The 20773-nt window shown below is 34.8% G+C and overlaps 1 protein-coding gene and 1 long non-coding RNA gene across 5 annotated transcripts in view; both read left to right on the top strand.

Moving 5' to 3' along the window:
• Positions 1-1119: 1119 nt before the first annotated feature.
• On the top strand, positions 1120-2081 carry LOC127796442 (uncharacterized). The gene is made up of 3 exons (XR_008022012.1): positions 1120-1316; positions 1608-1668; positions 1936-2081. It is a non-coding gene; the product is annotated as an uncharacterized LOC127796442 (long non-coding RNA).
• Positions 2082-7002: 4921 nt separating this feature from the next.
• The window catches only part of LOC127796728 (protein SUPPRESSOR OF FRI 4-like), a 43668-nt gene continuing 29897 nt past the window's right edge, over positions 7003-20773 (top strand). For 2 of the 4 annotated variants that reach the window (XM_052329072.1, XM_052329067.1), the window contains exons 1-2: positions 7005-7381; positions 10991-11091. In XM_052329072.1, the coding sequence (XP_052185032.1) occupies positions 7188-7381; positions 10991-11091 (295 nt within the window). In that variant the 5' untranslated portion in view covers positions 7005-7187. Of the gene's footprint in view, positions 7382-10990; positions 11092-20773 lie in introns of all 4 variants that reach the window. The other 2 variants (XM_052329071.1, XM_052329069.1) reach the window with 2 other exon arrangements.

Genomic DNA, 20773 nt, shown 5'->3' with positions numbered 1-20773 from the left:
TTCTTGTAATCAACATTCAATAATATGATTTAGTAAGTTTCGAGTGCAACATTTAAAGTAATCAACATTCTGATTGCATACGATTTTCAAGTTTCAAGTGCAACATTTTGATTGTATTCCATTCTCAAGTTTCAAGTGCAATTTTAACAAACAACAAACAAATAAGCATATTCTTCAAGTGCGTATGTAACACCCGAGATTTTTGTAATATCTAAGAACTTTCAATTATGATATATACCAGGGATATTTAAGTTTAGATACATGATGAAATGAGACATTTTCAAAAGGTTACGAAAGTCCTAAGACAAAAACTTAGTTTTTGAAGTAGTGGCAAAATTGTAATTACTAAGTCCGGGTAAAAGCGAAATTCTTGGAAAAACTCGGGCACAAGTGTAATATTGGTAAACTAGCCAAAATATCAACCAAAAATATCAAGGATTAGCTAATGAACACCCTCCAAGTGTCCTTGTGAGGTGGAAGCGTCCTATTGGGTGTTTGAGAATAAGATCAACGATGATGTGGCACCAATCTATTGGCCCGGATTTCAATTAAAGTCTTAAGGTGGCTTAGCTTGGAAGTGGTAATAATTAACTTTACCCCAAAAGTCTTAGAATGGCTTACCTTGGAAGAAAGAGATTGGTTTACACCAAAAGTCTTGGAATGACTTACCTTAGAAGAAAGAGATTGGCTTACACTAGAAGCCTTGGAATGGCTTAGCTTGGAAGAAAGAGATTGGCTTACACTAGAAGTCTTAGAATGGCTTAACTTGGAAGACTTGACTTGGAAGACTTAATTTGTAAGAATTGTATTGGCTTACAAAAGAAGTATAGACTTATCTTGGAGGCCACGTGAGGGTTTGGATTGGAAGAAATTGAGGGTTGCTTTGGAAGATAGAATCAAAGAAGAAAATATTCAAAGTTTGTAATGATTAATCTTTATCCTAAAAGTCTAAAGTTGGAAGATTAGGATTGGATAAGAATTAGCTTGCAAAGGAAGAAGATGATAAAGCTTATCTTGGAAGTGTAGTTGGAAGCCTAGGATTGGAGGAAGTGGAAGCTTGCTTGAGAAGATTGGAAAATTTTCAAAGTTGTGATGATTACTATGGTGGAAAATGAATAACTTGGAGGCCAAGTGAAATCTTGAGATTTGGGGAATTGAAAGGCTATATAAAGGGGAGGAGGAGAGACCCACGTGAAGCTAAAACAAAGCAAAAGAACAAGTGCAACAAGGAAATGAAAGAAATCCAAGAAAGCAAAGAGAAGGAACGGTAAAGACACCTAGTCGAAAAGCAGAAAAACAGAAGGGAAATCAAAGAGGTAAGTCAAATTTCTTTCCATGGGGTCGTAGAGCACGAAAAGAGGAGTCCGTATGTTCAAACAGAGAGCAAATCGGAGCAAAAATTAGCAAGTTATAGCATTTTTAATTTTAAGGTGCAAAATCTGAAATAGAGAAGAAAATAGCGCGTGGCCAACATTCTTGGGGCGCGTGAGGGCGCGTGCAAGCCCCTATTTCCATGATATTTCACATATCAACCCCTCATTTAATTACCTATAATACCATGTAAGGTTATGAGGTTTAGTTCACAAAAATACGTATTTTGTCTGTAGAAAAACAAATCCGGTAAGATGTGAAGCCTTAAACATTCGAATCTCATCCAACCAAGTTGAGGTAAGTACATTATGAACTATTTATGTTGTTTAAGCATGCCCATGAATTATGTTATGTGGTCCCTGATGTTATGTTATGTTCACGCAAGTTTCGGGACCGGAGCTCGGTAGTGCTACGCACGAGGGTTCGTGCCCCTGTAGTTGGTGGAACCTCTCGTGTCTCCATATGATATGTTATGTTATGTCATGACTTGTTTAAATACATATGATGGTTCTCTTGTACTTACTGAGACTCGCAAGAATCTCATCCCATATTTTTCTCCCCCAGGTGATTATGAATTAGGAGATCGAAATGTGGACATGGAGTGGAGTGGCTATTTGAAGATAATTTTAAATAGTCGAAATGATGTTTCTCTCTCTTTGTATTAGAAAGATTTTCAATATTACACTCTTATGATAGATGTACACCATTGCTACACCATATGTTCTTAAAGTTTATATAAGTTTATGAAAAGAGCCAAGTCTCATTTAAGTCCGAATTTCTCAGTATGGATGCTATTATATTTGTTAAGTCTTTCTTTCTCCTATTGAGGCCATATTTTCAATATCAAACTTTATATTTACACAAAGCATGCTCTGAATCTTATTATGTTCGAAACTTTACTTAAGTTTATAAAAGTTTTGTTTCTCAAGTTTTCATCTGCGTTAAACATTGAAGTTCATAAGAATATTATTATTATCATTATTATTTTTAAGCATGTTTTATAAGTCACGAGTGTCACAACGTAAATCTTGAAGCAACAATGTAATCAAGTGTTTTCTATGTAAATGTCAAACTCTCATCCTTCAAGTACATAAACATTAGTTTCATTGCAAAGTAATCAAGTTTTGTAAAATTTAGTAATGGAAACAACCATTAACCCAATAATATAATTTAAAAAATATATATATATAATAGAAAGCATATACTTACAAATGTATGAGATCTTTAAAACTCTAAAAAATTTTATAAGTGTGGGGCTGTTTATGGTAACTTTGCTAGTTCTAAAACCAATACACAAAATTAATTAATTAATTTCAAAGTAATAAGTATTGAACTAGGATTTAAAAGAATAGTAAAAATTAATTTAGCATTTTTAAGTTTTTCAACATAATCTAAATTTTCTTCAACTCTCGTTGAGGTGGTAGGTGTTTATAAGTTCCTACTCGAGTATGTTATGCAAAATTAAGTTATCTTAAAGGTAAATCAAGTATGGTGCTTTTGAAATCGAGTAAGGATCTTTCATCACTTGAGTGAGCTTTTTTTTTTGAATAATCGAGTATCTTTAAAGTAATATAATTTAAGCATATTTTTACTCGAGTAAAGCTTATTTTTTAATCGACTAATATATTTTATAAATTGAGTAAAGATATATTGGTATCTGGCTAAGTCTCTGGACCTAAAAATAATCGAGTAACCAATGTTGGTACTTGAGTGAAGTTATATGTTAGTCGAGTAATCATAAACTTGTAATCGAGTGAGTAATGTAAAGTCTCTGTGACTGTTGAGTTAGTCAAGTACATCGTTTACGTAATTGATTACTTAAAAAGTCCAATCGAGTAAGGTGTTATATTAGTCGAATAACTATTGTCAGACTTTGAAAAATATAGTCGTTGGATGCATTAATTGCTATTTAGTTTCATTATTTTAGTTCATTTAATGCATTTTAGACAACATGGACGTTATTGTATGAATTAATATCTATTATTTAATATTTATAGAGACAAAAAGTGACAGTTGCGGGATAATTGAATTATTCCAATTGTATTATGCCATGTCAACTAACATTCAATACAGAAAATCTATAAATAAGAGATGGAATTGCTTGAAGAAGTTAGAAGAATTACACACACACACATAAATGAACTTCTAGAGCTTCAAGCAATCTTCTTTCAAATACTTCATGCTTTTCACAAGCTTACACATACTAAATCTATTTGTGAAAAAATCAAACTATAAAGATTACGCTTGATCTTGTGAAAAGGCAATGGTTGTATGGCTGAGACTACTTGTAAAAAGTCAACTGTAAATGTTTGTAGTTAAGCCTGTAAAAACTACAAGATAATATAATACACTTTGAGTGTGTTTGTAAAATCCTTGGTTGTGAACCAAGGTAGTGGACTAAGAATTTAAGCCTGAATCACTTTATATCCTGTATTATGCACTTGTTATTTCTTTTATAGCATTCTTATTTCAATTCTTTTTATTTAAGCTCATATTTTAAAAAATGGTGAAAAATTTTAATTTACCCTCGTGTTAAGCTAACATTTGTATCGATTACTAAACACCTCAACTACTAATTGCACCCCTAACACAACCTGAAATACAAGGCTAGATCACCCCTAACTACTTGTTTGGTTCAAAGGCTAAATAAAAATATTACATTCCTTACATATATAACCATGTTTGGTTTAAATAAGAAGGTAGATTTGAATCCTCTTGGAAGCAGGGTCATGATGCACCCCGTTGACCCTGGGGGGGTCCCGATTGCATGACGTAAATGGGGGTCTTCAGGGAGGACAATTGGTTTCCGAAAATCTATTCCGAATATGTATAGACTGTGATCGTAATGTCATCCACCCCTAGGGATTACTTGAGCGTAAGCTCGAAAACTCCAGGATAATATAAAAAAAAAAAAATAAGATAGGGATTAGGTGAATGTTGATCTTAAAATATTTTGATTTTGATACAATTGGACTCAAGCTCTTATTCAAATGCTCAATGATGTAGTTATAGTAGTTTGAAACCTTTCCAAATGTTCAGACTTGATACAAGCTTTTAAAACCCAAGATACAAATGTTTGAAGAGTGTCTGGAATGTCTTGAAATCACCAAAAGGTTCATACAAATGTTTGAACCAAGGGGTACAGATGTTCAGAGAATGTCCAATAAGTGTTATTGTTCATGAAGCTTGTTTGGATCTCTATATTAAAACTATCCAAATATCTAATTGTCTTACAAATGTCTAAACAAATACCTTTAGACATTCGAACACTCTCACAAAAATCACAAACTCTTATGAGAACACTCATCATATATATTCGAATCAAATACTTACATTTAATCCTTATATGTTTAAAATATTAATTCTTACTTATTATTTTGGCTTATCTTTTTAACTTCCAAAAATAAAAGCGATTGTAGATATTTCTTGTTTTAGTTATTTTAGTTTTTGTGTTATTTTTGTTGATACACGTAACAGTTATCATTCTAAACCATGTTTACGTGAGAGTCTCTATTCTTTGAAGATAATATCACATTTGAATTACATTTGATAGTTTCTAGTATGAAATAGGAGTACTTGCTCAAGACATCTAGCCATTGTTCCATTTTGTCACAACTGGCTAATTTAAAAATACAAGCGAGTTATTATATATTAAAGCAAAAAAAATGTGTTGAATTTTGAGGAGTTGAAACGTTGTTGCTCCATAAGTTTTGTATTAAGATTTTATGTGAGATTTGTACTTCTTGTATCAAGAGATTGTTTTCTTTGCAAAAGGTCGCAATTGAGGTTTACTAACTCCGGTTAGGGATATAAACAAGGTTATTAGGTACTAAACAAATGATAGACATTATTTATAGTAAAAAATCTAAGGAGGCATTTGGTATACGAAAAATTTTAAGATTTTTGAGAATGTTAGGTTGGGAATCTGTATTTCTATGTTTGGTATATTTTTTTTATAAAAATAATCTTAAAAATAGGATTCCCGATAATGATTTTTAAGCAACTTTCTCACAATTTTTTTTTTATGGAGGTTGGGAATTCATGTTTCTCATGGATTAAAACAGCTCTATCATTTATAACTCCATACACATATATTATATATTGCATAAATTCTGGAAATCAAAAGATTCTAAGAGCATTTTCAAAAATTATGAATTTTAAAAATTTAAAAACTTCTCCCGTACTAAACGTAATTCAAGGTATATCTTAAAAGAGAGATGACATAGAATTTTATAATTAAATTTCTATAAAATTTATATTTCTGTGGTTGTATTTGTTCCTTGCATAAACTAATTTATATTGAACAAAATTAGTTTATTTTTCATAGTTTCAAATATAATTTAAGTGTGTTACTGTCAAAGTATCTATTCTTTTAAATTATATTCAATTAAAATAATAGTAGACATTGAGTGTAATTTTGTATGCAATTTTTTAAAGAAAGAAACACCTGTCTGGTTTGAATACTCATAGAACAACAGTAGTAATTATTTTATTTAAATAAAATTATTTGTATTTACAAAACTTAACAATTTCTTTTAACACAATAAATTCATCTAAAAAAGGAAAATGAAAAATATAAATATAATTTATTTTTATGATATTAATGTAACACATTAGAATTAATAATGTGTATAAATGTGATTTTAAACTAATTTTTGGATTGTATATATTTTTCAAAATTCATTTAAAGTACATTAAATAAGTTTTAATTTGTAAAACTTTATAAATTTCCTTTAAACTTGTTTAAACACTACAAATTACTTTCAATAACCAAAATACTTATTTAAATTATTTCAATGAAATTTAATAGCCTTAATAATTTTTTCAATATTAAAATGAAAGAGAATTAATTTAAATAATTTAACATAACTTAATAAGAAAATTGAAATGAATAGTACTTCATGTCTTATTTATCAATTTTATTACTTTAAAACATTAATTTATCCTTTTATTTATTCATTCAAAGTCTTTCAAATAATCTCTTAATTGAGAAATTTATAAATATTTCTTAAATAATAATTTAAATTAATTCAATAGAATTTGATAGCTTTAATAATGTAAATAATTTTAACATGATTTAATTCTAATTAATTTAATGAAAATAATGTGTTTTAGCCTTTAGGTTGAGTTTTATAATATGATTTAAATTTAATTAATTTAATGAGAAAATAAAAAAAACACTTGTATGGATAACATAATATAGTAACTTTAATAATGTAAACAATCTTGACAATTTATTATGAGGTAAATATAATGTAATTTAATATATTTTTTATATGTTTTAACTTTAACTTTAAATATATAGATAGATATAAATTTCATTATATTTATGTCTATTTGAGATTTGGACATTTAAATTCATTATTATGTTTGTAAAATAGGTAAATTAATTTAGACAAAATGAACAGTAAACAAAGTGCTTAATCCTTTTATTAAAAAGTTAAGGTGACGAGTTTACATTCTTAATTGTAATTATGGATCAATTCAACACTTCTTAACAAGAAAAAAAATCATAAAATAAAATTACTACGTTTATCCCCTCACTTACCACGTTTTATCTCCTCACTTTTTACTTTTACAAATAAAAGAATACGCACGCTGAGTAATATATTGAGTACAAAGTAAGGAAGATCTAGCACAACAGTAACGAGAGAGAGAGAGAGAGATTAGCAAACCCTAACCAGCTGCGTCAAGAGTCCCGATTGATACATCCCGCTGGCGATTGATTTGGTGCGCCGAGAAAGAAACGAGACCGATTGATCTGCAAATAACAGCGGCGGGGAGGGGGAGGGAGAGAGAGAGAAAGAGGGCGGGAGATGGGGAAGAAGAAGAAGAGAGCGACGTCTAAGGTATGGTGCTATTATTGCGACCGAGAGTTCGAGGACGAGAAGATACTGGTGCAGCACCAGAAAGCGAAGCACTTCAAGTGCCATGTCTGCCACAAGAAGCTCTCCACCGCCGGCGGCATGGTAATTCATGTCCTTCAGGTTCACAAGGAGACCGTCTCCAAGTAAGAATGCACTTCTTCCTTTCTCTTTTATTTCCTCCGACCATTATATGCTCCGTTGTACCTTCTCCACATCCTTGGTAATCCCTAAATTTTTTTCATGAACTGTAATCGTAGTTTGTCAATTTCTGTTTGCCGTGAGCCATAGAAGTAAATTAGTTTGCCGATGGCCTTTAACGAGATCCATTGATCTGCTTTACGCCAGTAGTTTTCTTGGAACGCTGGAGTTGGTGAATTTCATCCCATTGCAAATAAATCTGAATTATTAAGAAGGGCAATTGGACAAAATTAGTGCTGAATTCGATGTCAGATAGACAATAGCTTTTCCTAGATGTATGAAACACGCATGAATTGACATAAAAGATCAAAACAGGTACTCTGTAACAACCAAAAGAGGGGACGAAAAAGACCTAAGCAACTCTTTGATGCTATGTAGAGAAATCTTATTTGATTTTGGCGACTCAGGGGAAATCGGCAGTGATTTTAGTTAGGGACAGAGAATATTGGAATTAAGGCAAGTTTTGTCCGTATTCGGTTCTTGGAAACTTCTGAAGTTGTCGGACAGGATAAAACAATATTTTTCGAAAGGTCCTCTTGCTTGCTTTGACTAAAACAATAAAATGTCTCTAAATCAGATTTATTCCCTGGCAGGATGTTTTTGGATAAGGGCGGTAAGTGGTATCTTTGCAGGTAGCACGAAGGTAAATTGGTCTTTGCCAGCGGTTAATGTGTCGTCTGGCAGGGTATTTAGAAGAGTTGGATCATTTATGGAGTCATGCTAGGTTTTTTGTTGGGAATAATGAGAAAGTGGTTTTGGGCCTAACCTTTAATAAGAGAGGAAAAGATCAAGGAGGAGTTCGATGCATAAATCATATTGTAAATTGTGGTAAATAATGGAGTCTTTTATGGTTATATCTTATAATAGAATGTAGTTTAATTTTATGGATACTGCTGTTTGACAAGAGTTGAATGATTGGGATGTGGGGGATTTAAAGTCCGGCTTACTTTCTGCTATTCCTTGATGGAAGAGATTGAATTGAGATGGATGTGGTTGACATTCCACTGCTTTTGAGTTGGAATGTTTTTTATGAAGTGTTGGCAGATTCTTAGCATCACATAAAATGAAATCTTACTATCACGTATATCGCGAAATTCGATCTTCCATTTTAACAACTTTGCCCTAACTCTATGGGTAACACCCTCATTAATCTCCCGGTCATTTTGAATGATTCATCTAAGATATATAAATTGGTCTTTTCTTGTTTTGACTTGATCTTCAAATTTTACCATTACATCATCTATGGTCATATTTTTACTAAGCTTATGTTCCATGTGTTTGGTTTTTATCTCCACTTAATTTAGAACTTTTAGATTCTAGAGTGTTCCTCCTTATCTCGATCTTAATATTCATGTCTTCTTTTGTCTAATCCACCAACACTATGTTTGCCAATAGCGTACACCATGACACCTTTGCCAGAACTTGTTTAGCGAGTTCATCCATTACTAGGGCAAATAGGTATGGACTTAAACAAGTCTTTGATGTAATTCCATTGATGTAAATCCTTTTGTTTATCTCTATGCCTTTGCATTGAATGCCTAAACAAATATATTGCTTCTGTTGTTGACCTACTAGGATTGAACTAAATTGGTTCTCAGATACATTGATTTTTCTTTTTAATCTTTTTCAATAACTCTTCCTCAAATTTTCATAGTATGGCTCATTAACTTGATTCCCCTATAATTTTCACAATTTTGAACATCTCCATTGTTCTTGTAAATAGCCTCTAGAGTGATCTTCCTCCACTTGTCCAACATCCTTTGTGATTTTAGGATCACGTCACATAATTTCATCAATTGAAAAATGCCCTTTTCTCCTCTGCATTTACTTACTCCCATATAGGTTTATTACTTGGTCCTACTGTTTTACTATTCTTCTTTTTCAATACTTGCTTTACTTTGTTTGGATGTGTCCATCTATAGAACATGTAATTTTATCTTCTTCAGAGTTACTAAGATGGCCTGCCATAACATTTGTGTGTCTGCCTAAATGAGGCATTTGGTAGGAGGATAGAAAGGAGGTAATGCCACCTGACAAGGTTCTATCAATACCATATCAGGTGGGATTAATTAATCTTTGGAGTTTGGACTGTTTTATCCCACAAGAATGGGATAAAAATATTCCACCTCCCCTAGTGGGATAATTAAATCCACTTTGGCAGTATTAAATTGCTTGCCATTGTGGACAATTTTTCCCTCACATAAAAGACCACAACAATCTCTCTCCTCCGCATTATATTTTTATATATAATATATATATAGTATAGATCTATGCATTACACTGTTGTTAGAATCTTACGATTCACGATTCGAATCGTACGATTCGAATCGTACGATTCGACTCGATTCATATAGAAATCGAGTCGAATCTATAGGGTGAATCTAAAATGTCTTAGAATAGTACGATTCGCGATTCGAATCGTACGATTCGACTCGATTCATATAGAAATCGAGTCGAATTTATAGGGTGAATCGAAAATCCCTTAGAATTAACTATGAATCAGACGAATTAACCGTGAATTGCATGAATAGTACGATTCGTCCAATTCATGCAACTTCGTTTGCATGTGCGCTTTAATCAAATATTCGTTCGATTTGGCTATTTTTGAAAACAAAGAAGATGGTGAAAATGATGATGTTCTTGAACTTGAAGATGAAGATAATTGATAACTAGTGAAGATTATGGACAATGGAGTTTATTAGTAACCTTATAGTTGTAGGTTCTTTTTTTTTTTTTCCTAACTTGTTATTTTGAAAGTGGTTTGGTTTGGTGCAATTTGAATTTAAAGGCAACATGAATATACTTTTTCCTTTTGGTATAATTTTAAACTTAACAAATATATTTAGAAGTTTATTTATCTATTTATATTTAAAAGAATTGATCATGGTGGGCATATTATTTATTTTCTATGGATATATATTATTTATAGTTGAAATTAAGAATGTGTACCGAATCTTACGATTCAATTCGATTCTTGATTCACGATTCATAAAATAAGGATTTCGATTCTAGATTCGAATCTTGATTTAACTACTATGATGCATTATATTAAAATTATTATATAGTTCTAAGAAAATATGATTATATATTTTTTATTGATTTGGACAAATGGGCAAAATGGTTATTTAGCAATAAATTCTTAGTTATGCCTCATTCAAGATATTATACGAAACATGGGATAGTATTACTTTAAACTTGGGATACCAAGCATGGTATTAGACTACTTAATTGCATCACTATTTTATCACATCCTTAACTTAATCCCGTCACTATTGAATTTGGAAGACGATCCATAATTGAATAAATTCAAGAAATACTCCACCTCTCCCTGATCGCCCACTCATTTTTTAGTACTTCTTTGTTTCATATTTTATGCATTTCACCTGGCTTAAAAATCTCATGTTTTAGCTAGTCTGTATATCTTTTTTTCCATCTTTTGTATCGATAAGAAGTTTTTTTTTTTATAAATTTTCATAAGCTTTTGACTTTGCTTCACTAATGGCCTATTTTGCTTATTTTTTGTGGTTAACTAAATCAAGATAAATTTGTTACAGGGTGCCTAATGCAAAACCTGGTAGAGAATCTACTGACATTGAAATATATGGAATGCAAGGCATCCCACCGGATGTCTTGGCTGCTCATTATGGGGAGGAAGGTGAGGATTTTGATGCATGTCTTATCGCATTATGTTCCCTTTTATGCTGTCTTTGTTCCCATGGTGCACTCGTTCATGTTTCTTTCCTAAATCTAATTAAGTATTTTGTATATGTTTTGCATCTACTTCTTGGAGGCCGTGTTCTTTTTATAGAAACTTGGTATTTGATAAATTTAAAGGACATAGAAATGGATGTCATTTCCTATTTTTCTGGTGTTTTAATGGATCTTAATGTTTAGTCTTTGGGATTCAGGAGTGAAATTCATCAATTGAGACCAGTGTGAAGTTCCTCTAAATTGTACCAAGTCTTCTTAACACAGTTTCTAGGCCTTTCCCTATGATGATTCTCTGTCTGATTCTTTTTTCTTTTCATTATTCTCTTCTTTGCTCTCAATGCTCCATATTCTTGAATTTCTCCCGCTTCCTTCTGGGAATAACTTGGTCAAGCTGCAACTAGCTTGAGCGTTTTGCCTTTGCTGTTTCTACCTCTTCAGTTGTGGATGAGCAAAATACATTGGGTCTGAAACTAGAGTCTAATTCATGGAAATCTTTCTGGTCCTGTCTAAAAACTGGTCCACCTTGATTCTGGCCCTTTTACAATAAATGTTGAAGTTGAATTATCTGCTGCCTCTTAGTCTTGGTGTGGCCCATTTAATTTGGTTCCTTGTACTATCCAAATCTGTCTCTGATCCTCTAGGTAAATGTGTTTTGCCCAGTGATTTTCTGCCCAGCTTGTTCTATTTTCCTCGCAGATCTGACCTGCCAACACCCAGCAGCCCTAAGTTTCAATCTGACTCAGTTCAGGGCACCTATATGAATCAATCAGTTCCAAGAACATAAAACTCCAATCCTCTTGTGTTGTTTCAATCTGAATTAGATATAGCTTCGATGGCTATGCACTGCAATGGACTTGCTTGCCTTAACTGCTAACTTCATGCTTCACCTACCCCTCCTCGGTAAAACATTTGCACCCCTTCCACCATATCCAGATGTTCTTGGATAATGTTCGCTGCATCCCAAGTGGATTGTAGCATATATATTATGGACCAACCTCATTTGTTGAATTGTTATTTGTTATTCAACAGAGGTGACTTTATGTCTTTTACACTATAATTTTTACTCTCAATAGTTTAATTGCACCTTTTATTCAAAAGACATGTACAGAAAAAAATGGCGTCCTTAATGCATGAGGCTCTCTACTATTCAGGGGAGAGTTGTACCTGTCTGCTGCCTTTCCCTGCTTTTTTTTTTTTTTTTCCAAAGGGATTGTTTTTACTGCTTGAAACTGTGACCTTTTGGTCATAAAAGAGCAACCTTATTGTTGCTACCAAGGCTCATCCTCAAAAATATGTTAAGAGCTCAAATATATTTAAGTACATACAGTGTTCAAAAACACGCTAGGCGTTAGTCGGGCGCCAGGCTGGGCCCTAGCGCCTAGGGTGCCTAGGCGGGGCTTATTATTTTGTTTCGGTTTTTAATAGTTCATGGGATGGGAGCAAACTTTAACATACTAAGAAGACTGCCTAAAGATTTAACTATGAGTGCATAACAGATTGTACTGTTGCTTTTTTTCTAGAAATCTCAAAAATTGCAGGCATCTACATTGTACACAGTTAATCCATTAGTATTAGCATCAACGTTTCTTTTCTGTGTAACATACGTAAAGAGACATCCATATTCCGGGCAGGACCTATCAAGAATTTGGCAAGCTTTATTTTAGGGTGTCCCATATCTTTCTATAGTAGTGGATAGTGAAATGTAATTCATCATAACCTCTTGTCTATGCGGTTCTCTCCTTGTATGCTTTTTATATTGTGATAAACTGCAGCAGGAATGAGGAAGACTAAAAGAATTGTGTGAGACGTTTGATAATTTCTTATAAGGCTTGTAGTGTTCTGGTTTGGATTTTGAATTTAGAGGCTATAATATTTATATTTGTTCCTGGAATAAAAAATTCACTTATTGTCCATTTGGAATGAAGGAACTTAAAATTTGGAATTCATTTATAAATGAATTTGTCAGATCCTTGAATCTGACGAGGGAATTCTTGACCGAATTGGCGAGAATTGGGAAGGGAATTAGGGGGAAATGTAGGGAGAGAAAGCAGAACAGAGAATGAGAATGATAAAGGGAAGGATTGAGAGAAGAGAGAGAATTTGGAGGTGGGAAATTAGAAATATTTTAAATGTATTAATTGATATCCTTGAATTATGTTGGATCAGTCTTATATACTGACGTAGATAGTAGTGTTTTGGCGCCAATAGGGCTGCCAAATATTCAAATCAAGTACAACTGAAGGTTGCTTCCTTCTAGGTACAACTGTTGGTTACTTCTAAGTATAATCGGTTCAATCAAAACTAACAGTAGGTACAAACAAAAAAAATACATCTATTATCTATTACTACCATACCTTTGGGGACATGACAATTTCCCCCTCCTCGAGAGAGTTCTTGTCCCCAAGAATTTGCAACAATTGATCCATTGCTTCAACCAATCCTGACGTGCTCTTCATCTTCTTTTTTGTCCTCCCATCCTTCCATATATAACAACTATTTCCTGCACCTATGACTTGGGCTAAATTTTTCTCTACACTGGTAGCACTGCCCTACCTATCTCCTTTGTTCCACCAAAAGAGAATTGGCTAAATTAGGGTTAGTATAAACCCTATGATTTGGATTTCCTTTTGGCTGTGAACTGTTTGCAGGATGAGTTTCGGTTAAGAGCTGGTGTTTCTTCATAAGGGCTTCCACGGTCATTTCCTATAATCGTGCACTTTTTGCAACATGTTTGATGGACCTTGGTTGAAGCATCTTTACGGTAGCTCTCAATTCTTTGCTCAAGCCACTAATGAAGTTTGAGATGAAGTAACCCTCGATCAAATGTGGATTGAGGATCAACATAAGTGATTTCAACTCCTCAAACTTGAGCTAATAGGCCTGCACTGACCCTTCATGTCTTAGCTTGTTGAATTTCTCCACCACATCCATCATACTTCCATCTCCAAATCTCTCACACAAGTCTTTTATGAAGTCTTCCCAATGGCAACCATCCCTAACCTGGATCCACCCTTGGAACCATGTGTCCCCCACATCGTTGAGATAAGCAGAGGCCAGAGTGACCTTCTGCTAATCAGGCACATTATATAGGCTTAAGATCCTTTCACATTGTCTCACCCACCACCTTGGATTCTGCCAGATCTCTAATTTGGGAATGGGAAAACAAGGCTAGTTAGATGCAGCCTGTACTTTTGACCTTCTTTCAATTACATTCTCCCCAATGGCAGCTGGTTCTACCTCAAATTTTGAGGAACCGATAGCCCCTTGGATCATTCCATTCCTAGGGAGGAGTGGATCCGATCTCTCTCTAGGAGGAAAGTCGGGGGTAGGCTTACCTGGGGTAATTTTGAGAACATCTGCATGAACCCATCCAACGCCAATCCATCCATCGAATTCTCCATTTTTCGATCCATGGTTTCCAATCTCCGATCCATAGCTATGATCACCTCATGGTTTCGATTTGATCCGATCTCTAATGATTCAACCTTGGTTTATAGATCGGAGATCGTGGAGCTGAATTGTTGCAATTGTGTTTTGAAGTTCTTCATCCGGGTGCCATTCACCATCGGAGTATTGATTGCAAGAAGAATTGTCGGTCGAGGAATTGCTCTGATGTGCTCATAGGTGGAAGCGATGGTCGAGGAAGGGCTCTGATAGTGATTGCAGGTGGAATTGATAGTCAGAAATCGCCTGGACTGCTTTGCCTCTTCTGTCGCTTGATAATTGCCGCTGGATCAGATTCACTGAGTCACTACTTGGAATTGCCTTTGAAATCGATTCTAGTCCTTGCCTTCAACAACATGAACTCGCCTCCGAGACCACTCTAGGAGTCGTTGGAATTCACAATTGGAATTGCTTGCTCTACTTCTGCGTTCAGAAAAGTCGGATCAAAATTACCACTAAAAATTTGCAGGAGTCATAGCCAATGACCTTTGGCTCTTATACCAATTGTCAAATCCTTGAATTTGACAAGGGAATTCTCAACCCAATTGGAGAGAATTGGGGGAAATGAAGGGAAATGTAGGGAGAGAAAAGAACAGAGAATGATAGAGGGAAGGATCGAGAGAAGAGAGAGAATTTGGAGGTGGGAAATCAGAAATATTTCAAATATATTAATCGATGCCCTTGAATTATTCTGGATTAGTCTTATATACTGATCCAGATAACAATGGTTTGGTGCTAGTAAGGCTGCCAAATATTCAAATCAAGTATAACTGAGGACTGTTGCCTTCTAGGTACAACTGCGAGTTACTTCTAAGTACAACCAGTTAGGGACACGACAGAATTCTACAGGGAATTCATTTGCAAAAGAATTCTTATTTTTGGAATGATACAACTTAAAATGTGAAATTCAATTGAATTCCACAAACTTATGTTTGGAATGAATCCAGAATTTAAGTTTCATTTGTTGTTATTGCCTAAAATACCCTTGGTATAATAACCTTGTTAAAGTTAAAAAAATATAAAAAAAATATCTAGAATTATTTCAGATCAAAATTGGTAGTTTTATGCAGTAAAATATCTAATGTGCTCTTATATTAATTTTAGCAATCATATTATTAAAATCAATACAAGAGCAAATTAACAAACTGAAACAAGCAGAAAAATGCTATCTTGCTTGATTGAATCTCACGAAAAAAGCAGGAAATATATATACAATACATCCTTATCTTTTCTCCTATAAAGTAGGAGATGAGATAGGATATTTTATCTCCTAAATATTAGGATATTCTATCTCCTAACTTATAGAGATTAATTTAAACTTTAAAATACAAATTTACAATATTTAAACTATAAGACTAAAGGCCTTATCCATTGGTTATCAATCTTCAAATTTGAATTTCTCTTCCTCGTCCAACACTCCCCCTCAAGCTGAGGAGTAAATGCACGTCATCCCCAGCTTGCCAATTAGAAATTCAAAACTTGGTCTTACCATTGCTTTGGTGAGCACATCTGCCTACTTGATCAGTGGTAGGAATATAAGACAAGACTATTCCTCCTTCTTCAATCTCTTGTTTTATAAAATTTCGGTCTATCTTAACATGTTTCATGCGATCATGTTGGATAGGATTCTTCACTATGCTTATTGCTGACTTACTATCACTGTATACCCTTGTAGGTTGAACCAAAGGTATCTTTAGGTCTCCAAAAAACCTTTCTAGCCAGATTACTTCACACATTCCTTGAGCAATAGCTCGAAACTCTGCCTCAGCACTATTACGGCCTACCACTAATTGTTTTTTACTTCTCCATGTCACCAAATTTCCCCACACCTTGGTACAATATCCGGTTGTTGATTTGCTGTCTTCACTTGATCCTGCCCAGTCTGCATCCACAAATCCCTCAATTCCTCTTTCCTTTATCTTCTGAAACATCAACCCCTTCCAGGGGTTCCTTTTAGATATCTTAGAACATGAAACACGACATCCATATGTTTTTGTGTAGGAGAATGCATGTATTGGCTTATTTTACTTACTGCATAGGCTATGTCAGGCCTAGTAAGAGACAAATAAATCAACCTCCCTACCAACCGTTGGTACTTCTCTTTATCCACAGGGACATCATCTTCTTCTTCTCTTGATTTCCATCTTTTATCTAATGGAGTTTCAGTAGGTCTACAAGCCATCATCCCGGTGCCCTTTAGCAAATCTATGGTGTACTTCCTTTGTGAGATAAATAATCCTTCTCGGCTTCTAGCAACCTCCATACCTAAGAAGTATTTCATAAGCCCGAGATCTTTGACTTCAAATTTGGATTTTAGCTGCTTCTTTAAGGTCTCAATCCCTTGTATGTCATCACCTGTAACAATTATATCATCAACATAAACAATTAGAATAGTTTTCCTTCCATTTTCTGAGGATTTTACAAATAATGTATGATCAGCTTGTCTTTGTTGATACCCAAATTGAATTAAGGTCATGCTGAACTTTTTGAACCAAGCCCTAGGTGATTGCTTCAACCCATATAGAGATTTCTTCAGCTTGCAAACCTTGTCTATACCAGCCTCCTTTTCAAAACCTGGTGGTACTTTCATGTATATTTTCTCATCCAAATCACCATTAAGAAATACATTTTTAATATCAAACTGATATAGTGGCCAATCTAAGTTTACAGATTTAATTTTGCCACAGGAGCAAAAGTCTCCTCATAGTCTATCCCATAGGTTTGAGTAAATCCTTGGGCCAACAATCGAGCTTTATATCTCTCCACACTGCCATCAGCTTTATGCTTTACTGTAAATACCCATTTGCACCCAACTATTTTATTTTCTAAGGGTCTTCTCACTATATCCCATGTTCCATTATCCACTAATGCCTTCATTTCCTCCATAACAGTTGCTTTCCATTTCGGATCCTGCACTGCTTCTTGAACATCTTTTGGAACAACTATATTGTCAACTTTAGCAATGAAACCTCTGAACTTAGGAGATAACTTAGCATAAGTTAGATAATTTTTGATAGGATATTTTGCACAGGATCTTCTGCAGGGCTATTGGCATTGCCCAATCTAGCCCATCCTCAGGAACTGCCTCACTGTTAGCATCATGTGTTGATCTGAAAGTTTCTGTGCTATCTCTGGTTATTTCCTTTCCAAAGCTGCAGTCATCTTTTGATGGACCAGCTTTTGGTAGAGATGATTGGCATTGCTGCTGCTCCGTTTGGTTCCTTGGTCGTCGGGAATAAACAAATTTAGGTTCAGCAACTGAGTTAATTTGTGGCTGAGAGGAAAACTGACCAGAACAATGGTTAGATGTTTCAAAATTAGTTGATTTTGACTCAGAGGCTATGTCAGGGGCTGCTGGAACTGTTTCAGAAAGGGATGGGACTGCTGGAACTGTTTCAGGAAGGAATGGGGCTGCTGGAACTGTTTTAGGAAGAGATTCCACTGGCCGTGTATTATCATAGGTAATGATTTCTCCCCCTTGAGAATACATTGGTAGTGATAGTGGAAAGGGTATAGGCACAGATGGGTTGGACTGACAGAATGAGATATTTTCATAAAATGTGACATTGGTGGAAATGTAATACTTGTGGGTTATAGGGCTGTAACACTTGTATCCCTTTTGGGTAGGTGAATAACCAAGGAAAAGACATTTTAGGGCCTTGGGATCAAGCTTAGTCCGAGATGTGCTGTGGTTATGAACATAGACAACACAACCAAACACCTTCGGTTCAAGAGATTGTAAGAGAGGAGCATGAGGATATATAGCACAAAAGGTCTCAAGGGGTGTTTGGAATTTCAATGTCTTGGAGGGAAGACGATTTATGAGATAGGCAACCGTAAGAACAACCTCCCCCCAATAGGAATTAGGGACATGAGTGGTGAACATCATAGCCCTAGCAACTTCTAAGAGATGCCTATTTTTTCGTTCGGCCACTCCATTTTGTTGTGGTGTGTATGGGCAAGAACTTTGATGCAAAATCCCATGGTCAAGAAGGTAATTATTTATGTCATGAGAAAAATATTCCCTCTCATTATCAGTCCTAAGAATATGAATAGAGACTTGAAACATGTTCAAGACAAACTTGTGGAACCGTTTAAAAATATTGCTAGCTTCGGATTTCTCTTTCATAAGATATACCCAACAAGCCCTAGAATGGTCATCTATGAAAGTTATGAACCATCTAGAGCCCGAAACATTTGGGAGTTTAGAAGGACCCCAAATGTCACTATGAACCAAGTGGAATGGGGATGAGGGTTTATACGGTTGAATGAAATGATGAGCTTTAGATTGTTTAGCAAGAGTACATTGCTCACATGAAAGATTGTGATCTTTATTAATGAAGAATTGAGGATACAAAAATTTTAGGTAAGGGAAATTAGGATGTCCTAAACGTTTATGCCATAACATAGCTTTGGCATTTGAATTAACATTTAGAACAACTTTATTTGAACAAAATGGGTTTGAAGGACTTCCTTTCAACCAATAAAGACCATCCTTAGCTTTAGCACGGCCAATCATCATCCCCGAGGCTTGGTCCTGAAATAAACAACAAGATGATAAGAAGATTACTTTGCAGTTCATGTCCTTGGTAATCCGATTTACAGACAACAAATTGTAGCTTAATCCTGGTACATATAGGACTGAATTGAGTTTTAAGTTAGATACACAAACTTTCCCAAGTCCTAATGCAGGTGCAATAGACCCATCTGCCATAGATATCTCAATCATTGTTTTACATGGCCTATATTCAGTCATACAATCCATAGAACTAGCCATATGATCGGATGCCCCAGTATCTATTATCCATACATCCTTAGGAATCTGTTTTGACATAAATGAGCAGTGAGGATTACCTTGTAAAGCAACTGATCCAGTAGGTTGATGATTAGAAGACCCGGTTGAGTTTGTATCTTGGTTTAGTAGCCTGTATAGGGTTTGGATTTGTTCCTCTGACAGATTTAGATCTGTTTTTGATCCATTTTCCACAGATTTCGGTCCACTCTCTCCGGATGTGGCAGTCTTATAAGCTGATCTGGTTCCTTCTCTCTTATTCTTTGGTTTCCAATTGGCTGGTTTGCCATGGATCTTCCAACATGTCTCTTTTGTATGATATGGTCTCTTGCAATGATCACACCATTGCTTCTCTCTCCCAGCATCCTTTTGAACAAAATCTCCTTGTCTAACAGTGGCTAGGGCAGACTGTTGATGGGATAGATCATCAGCAGATTGAAGCATTACTTTGCGTCGGCTTTCTTCTCACCTAACTTCTGCAAATACTTCTCTTAAACTGGGCAAAGGTTTAGTACCTAAAATTCTGCCACGCACTTCATCTAAATCACTGTTAAGTCCTTGGAGAAAATCAAATATCCGGTCTTTTTCAACCATCTTATTATACTTAATGCTATTAGCCACATTTTCCCAAGTTATAGTATAGAATAAATCTATCTCATGCCACAATTCAACCAAAGTATTAAAATAATCTGTAACATTCAGATTACCTTGTCTAGTATTTCTTATGGCTGACCTGATTTCAAAACTTTGAGATGAATTATCCAAATCTGAGTACATCTCTTGCACCGAATCCCAAATCTCCTTGGCTGTTTTGTGAAAGAGGTATGTCCTTCCAATCCTAGGCTCCATGGAATTTATCAACCAAGCCATAATGGTTGAATTTTCTGCCTCTCAAGTTCCATATGTGACTGCTGTCGGTGGAGGAGCAGGGGTAGCACCGGTTAAATAGCCTAATTTTCCCTTTCCCTTGATCACCAATAAAACGGACTGAAACCATTCCCTAAAATTACTCCTATTTAGCTTATGGTGAGTAATTTGCAATGGATGGTTGTCGATTGAATGGCTGGACAGGTTTGGGAAAGATTGAGAGGTAGCCGAGGGATGAACCGCACCTGGAGAACTGGTGGCTGAAGCTTCTGTGAGACTAGGGTTTTGATTTGTATTGCCCATGATTTTGAGGAAACTAGCAATTGGCTGAGATAGACTAGAGATTTTTTCTAAGCTCTGATACCATGAAACAAGCTGAAAAATGCTATCTTGCTTGATTGAATCTCACGAAAAAAGCAGGAAATATATACACAATACATCCTTATCTTTTCTCCTATAAAGTAGGAGTGAGATAGGATATTTTATCTCCTAAATATTAGGATATTCTATCTCCTAACTTATA

Source organism: Diospyros lotus, chromosome 3 (genome assembly GCF_014633365.1).
Source record: "Diospyros lotus cultivar Yz01 chromosome 3, ASM1463336v1, whole genome shotgun sequence".
Classification (NCBI taxonomy): domain Eukaryota; kingdom Viridiplantae; phylum Streptophyta; class Magnoliopsida; order Ericales; family Ebenaceae; genus Diospyros; species Diospyros lotus.
This window is presented reverse-complemented; position numbering and strand designations above follow the sequence as displayed.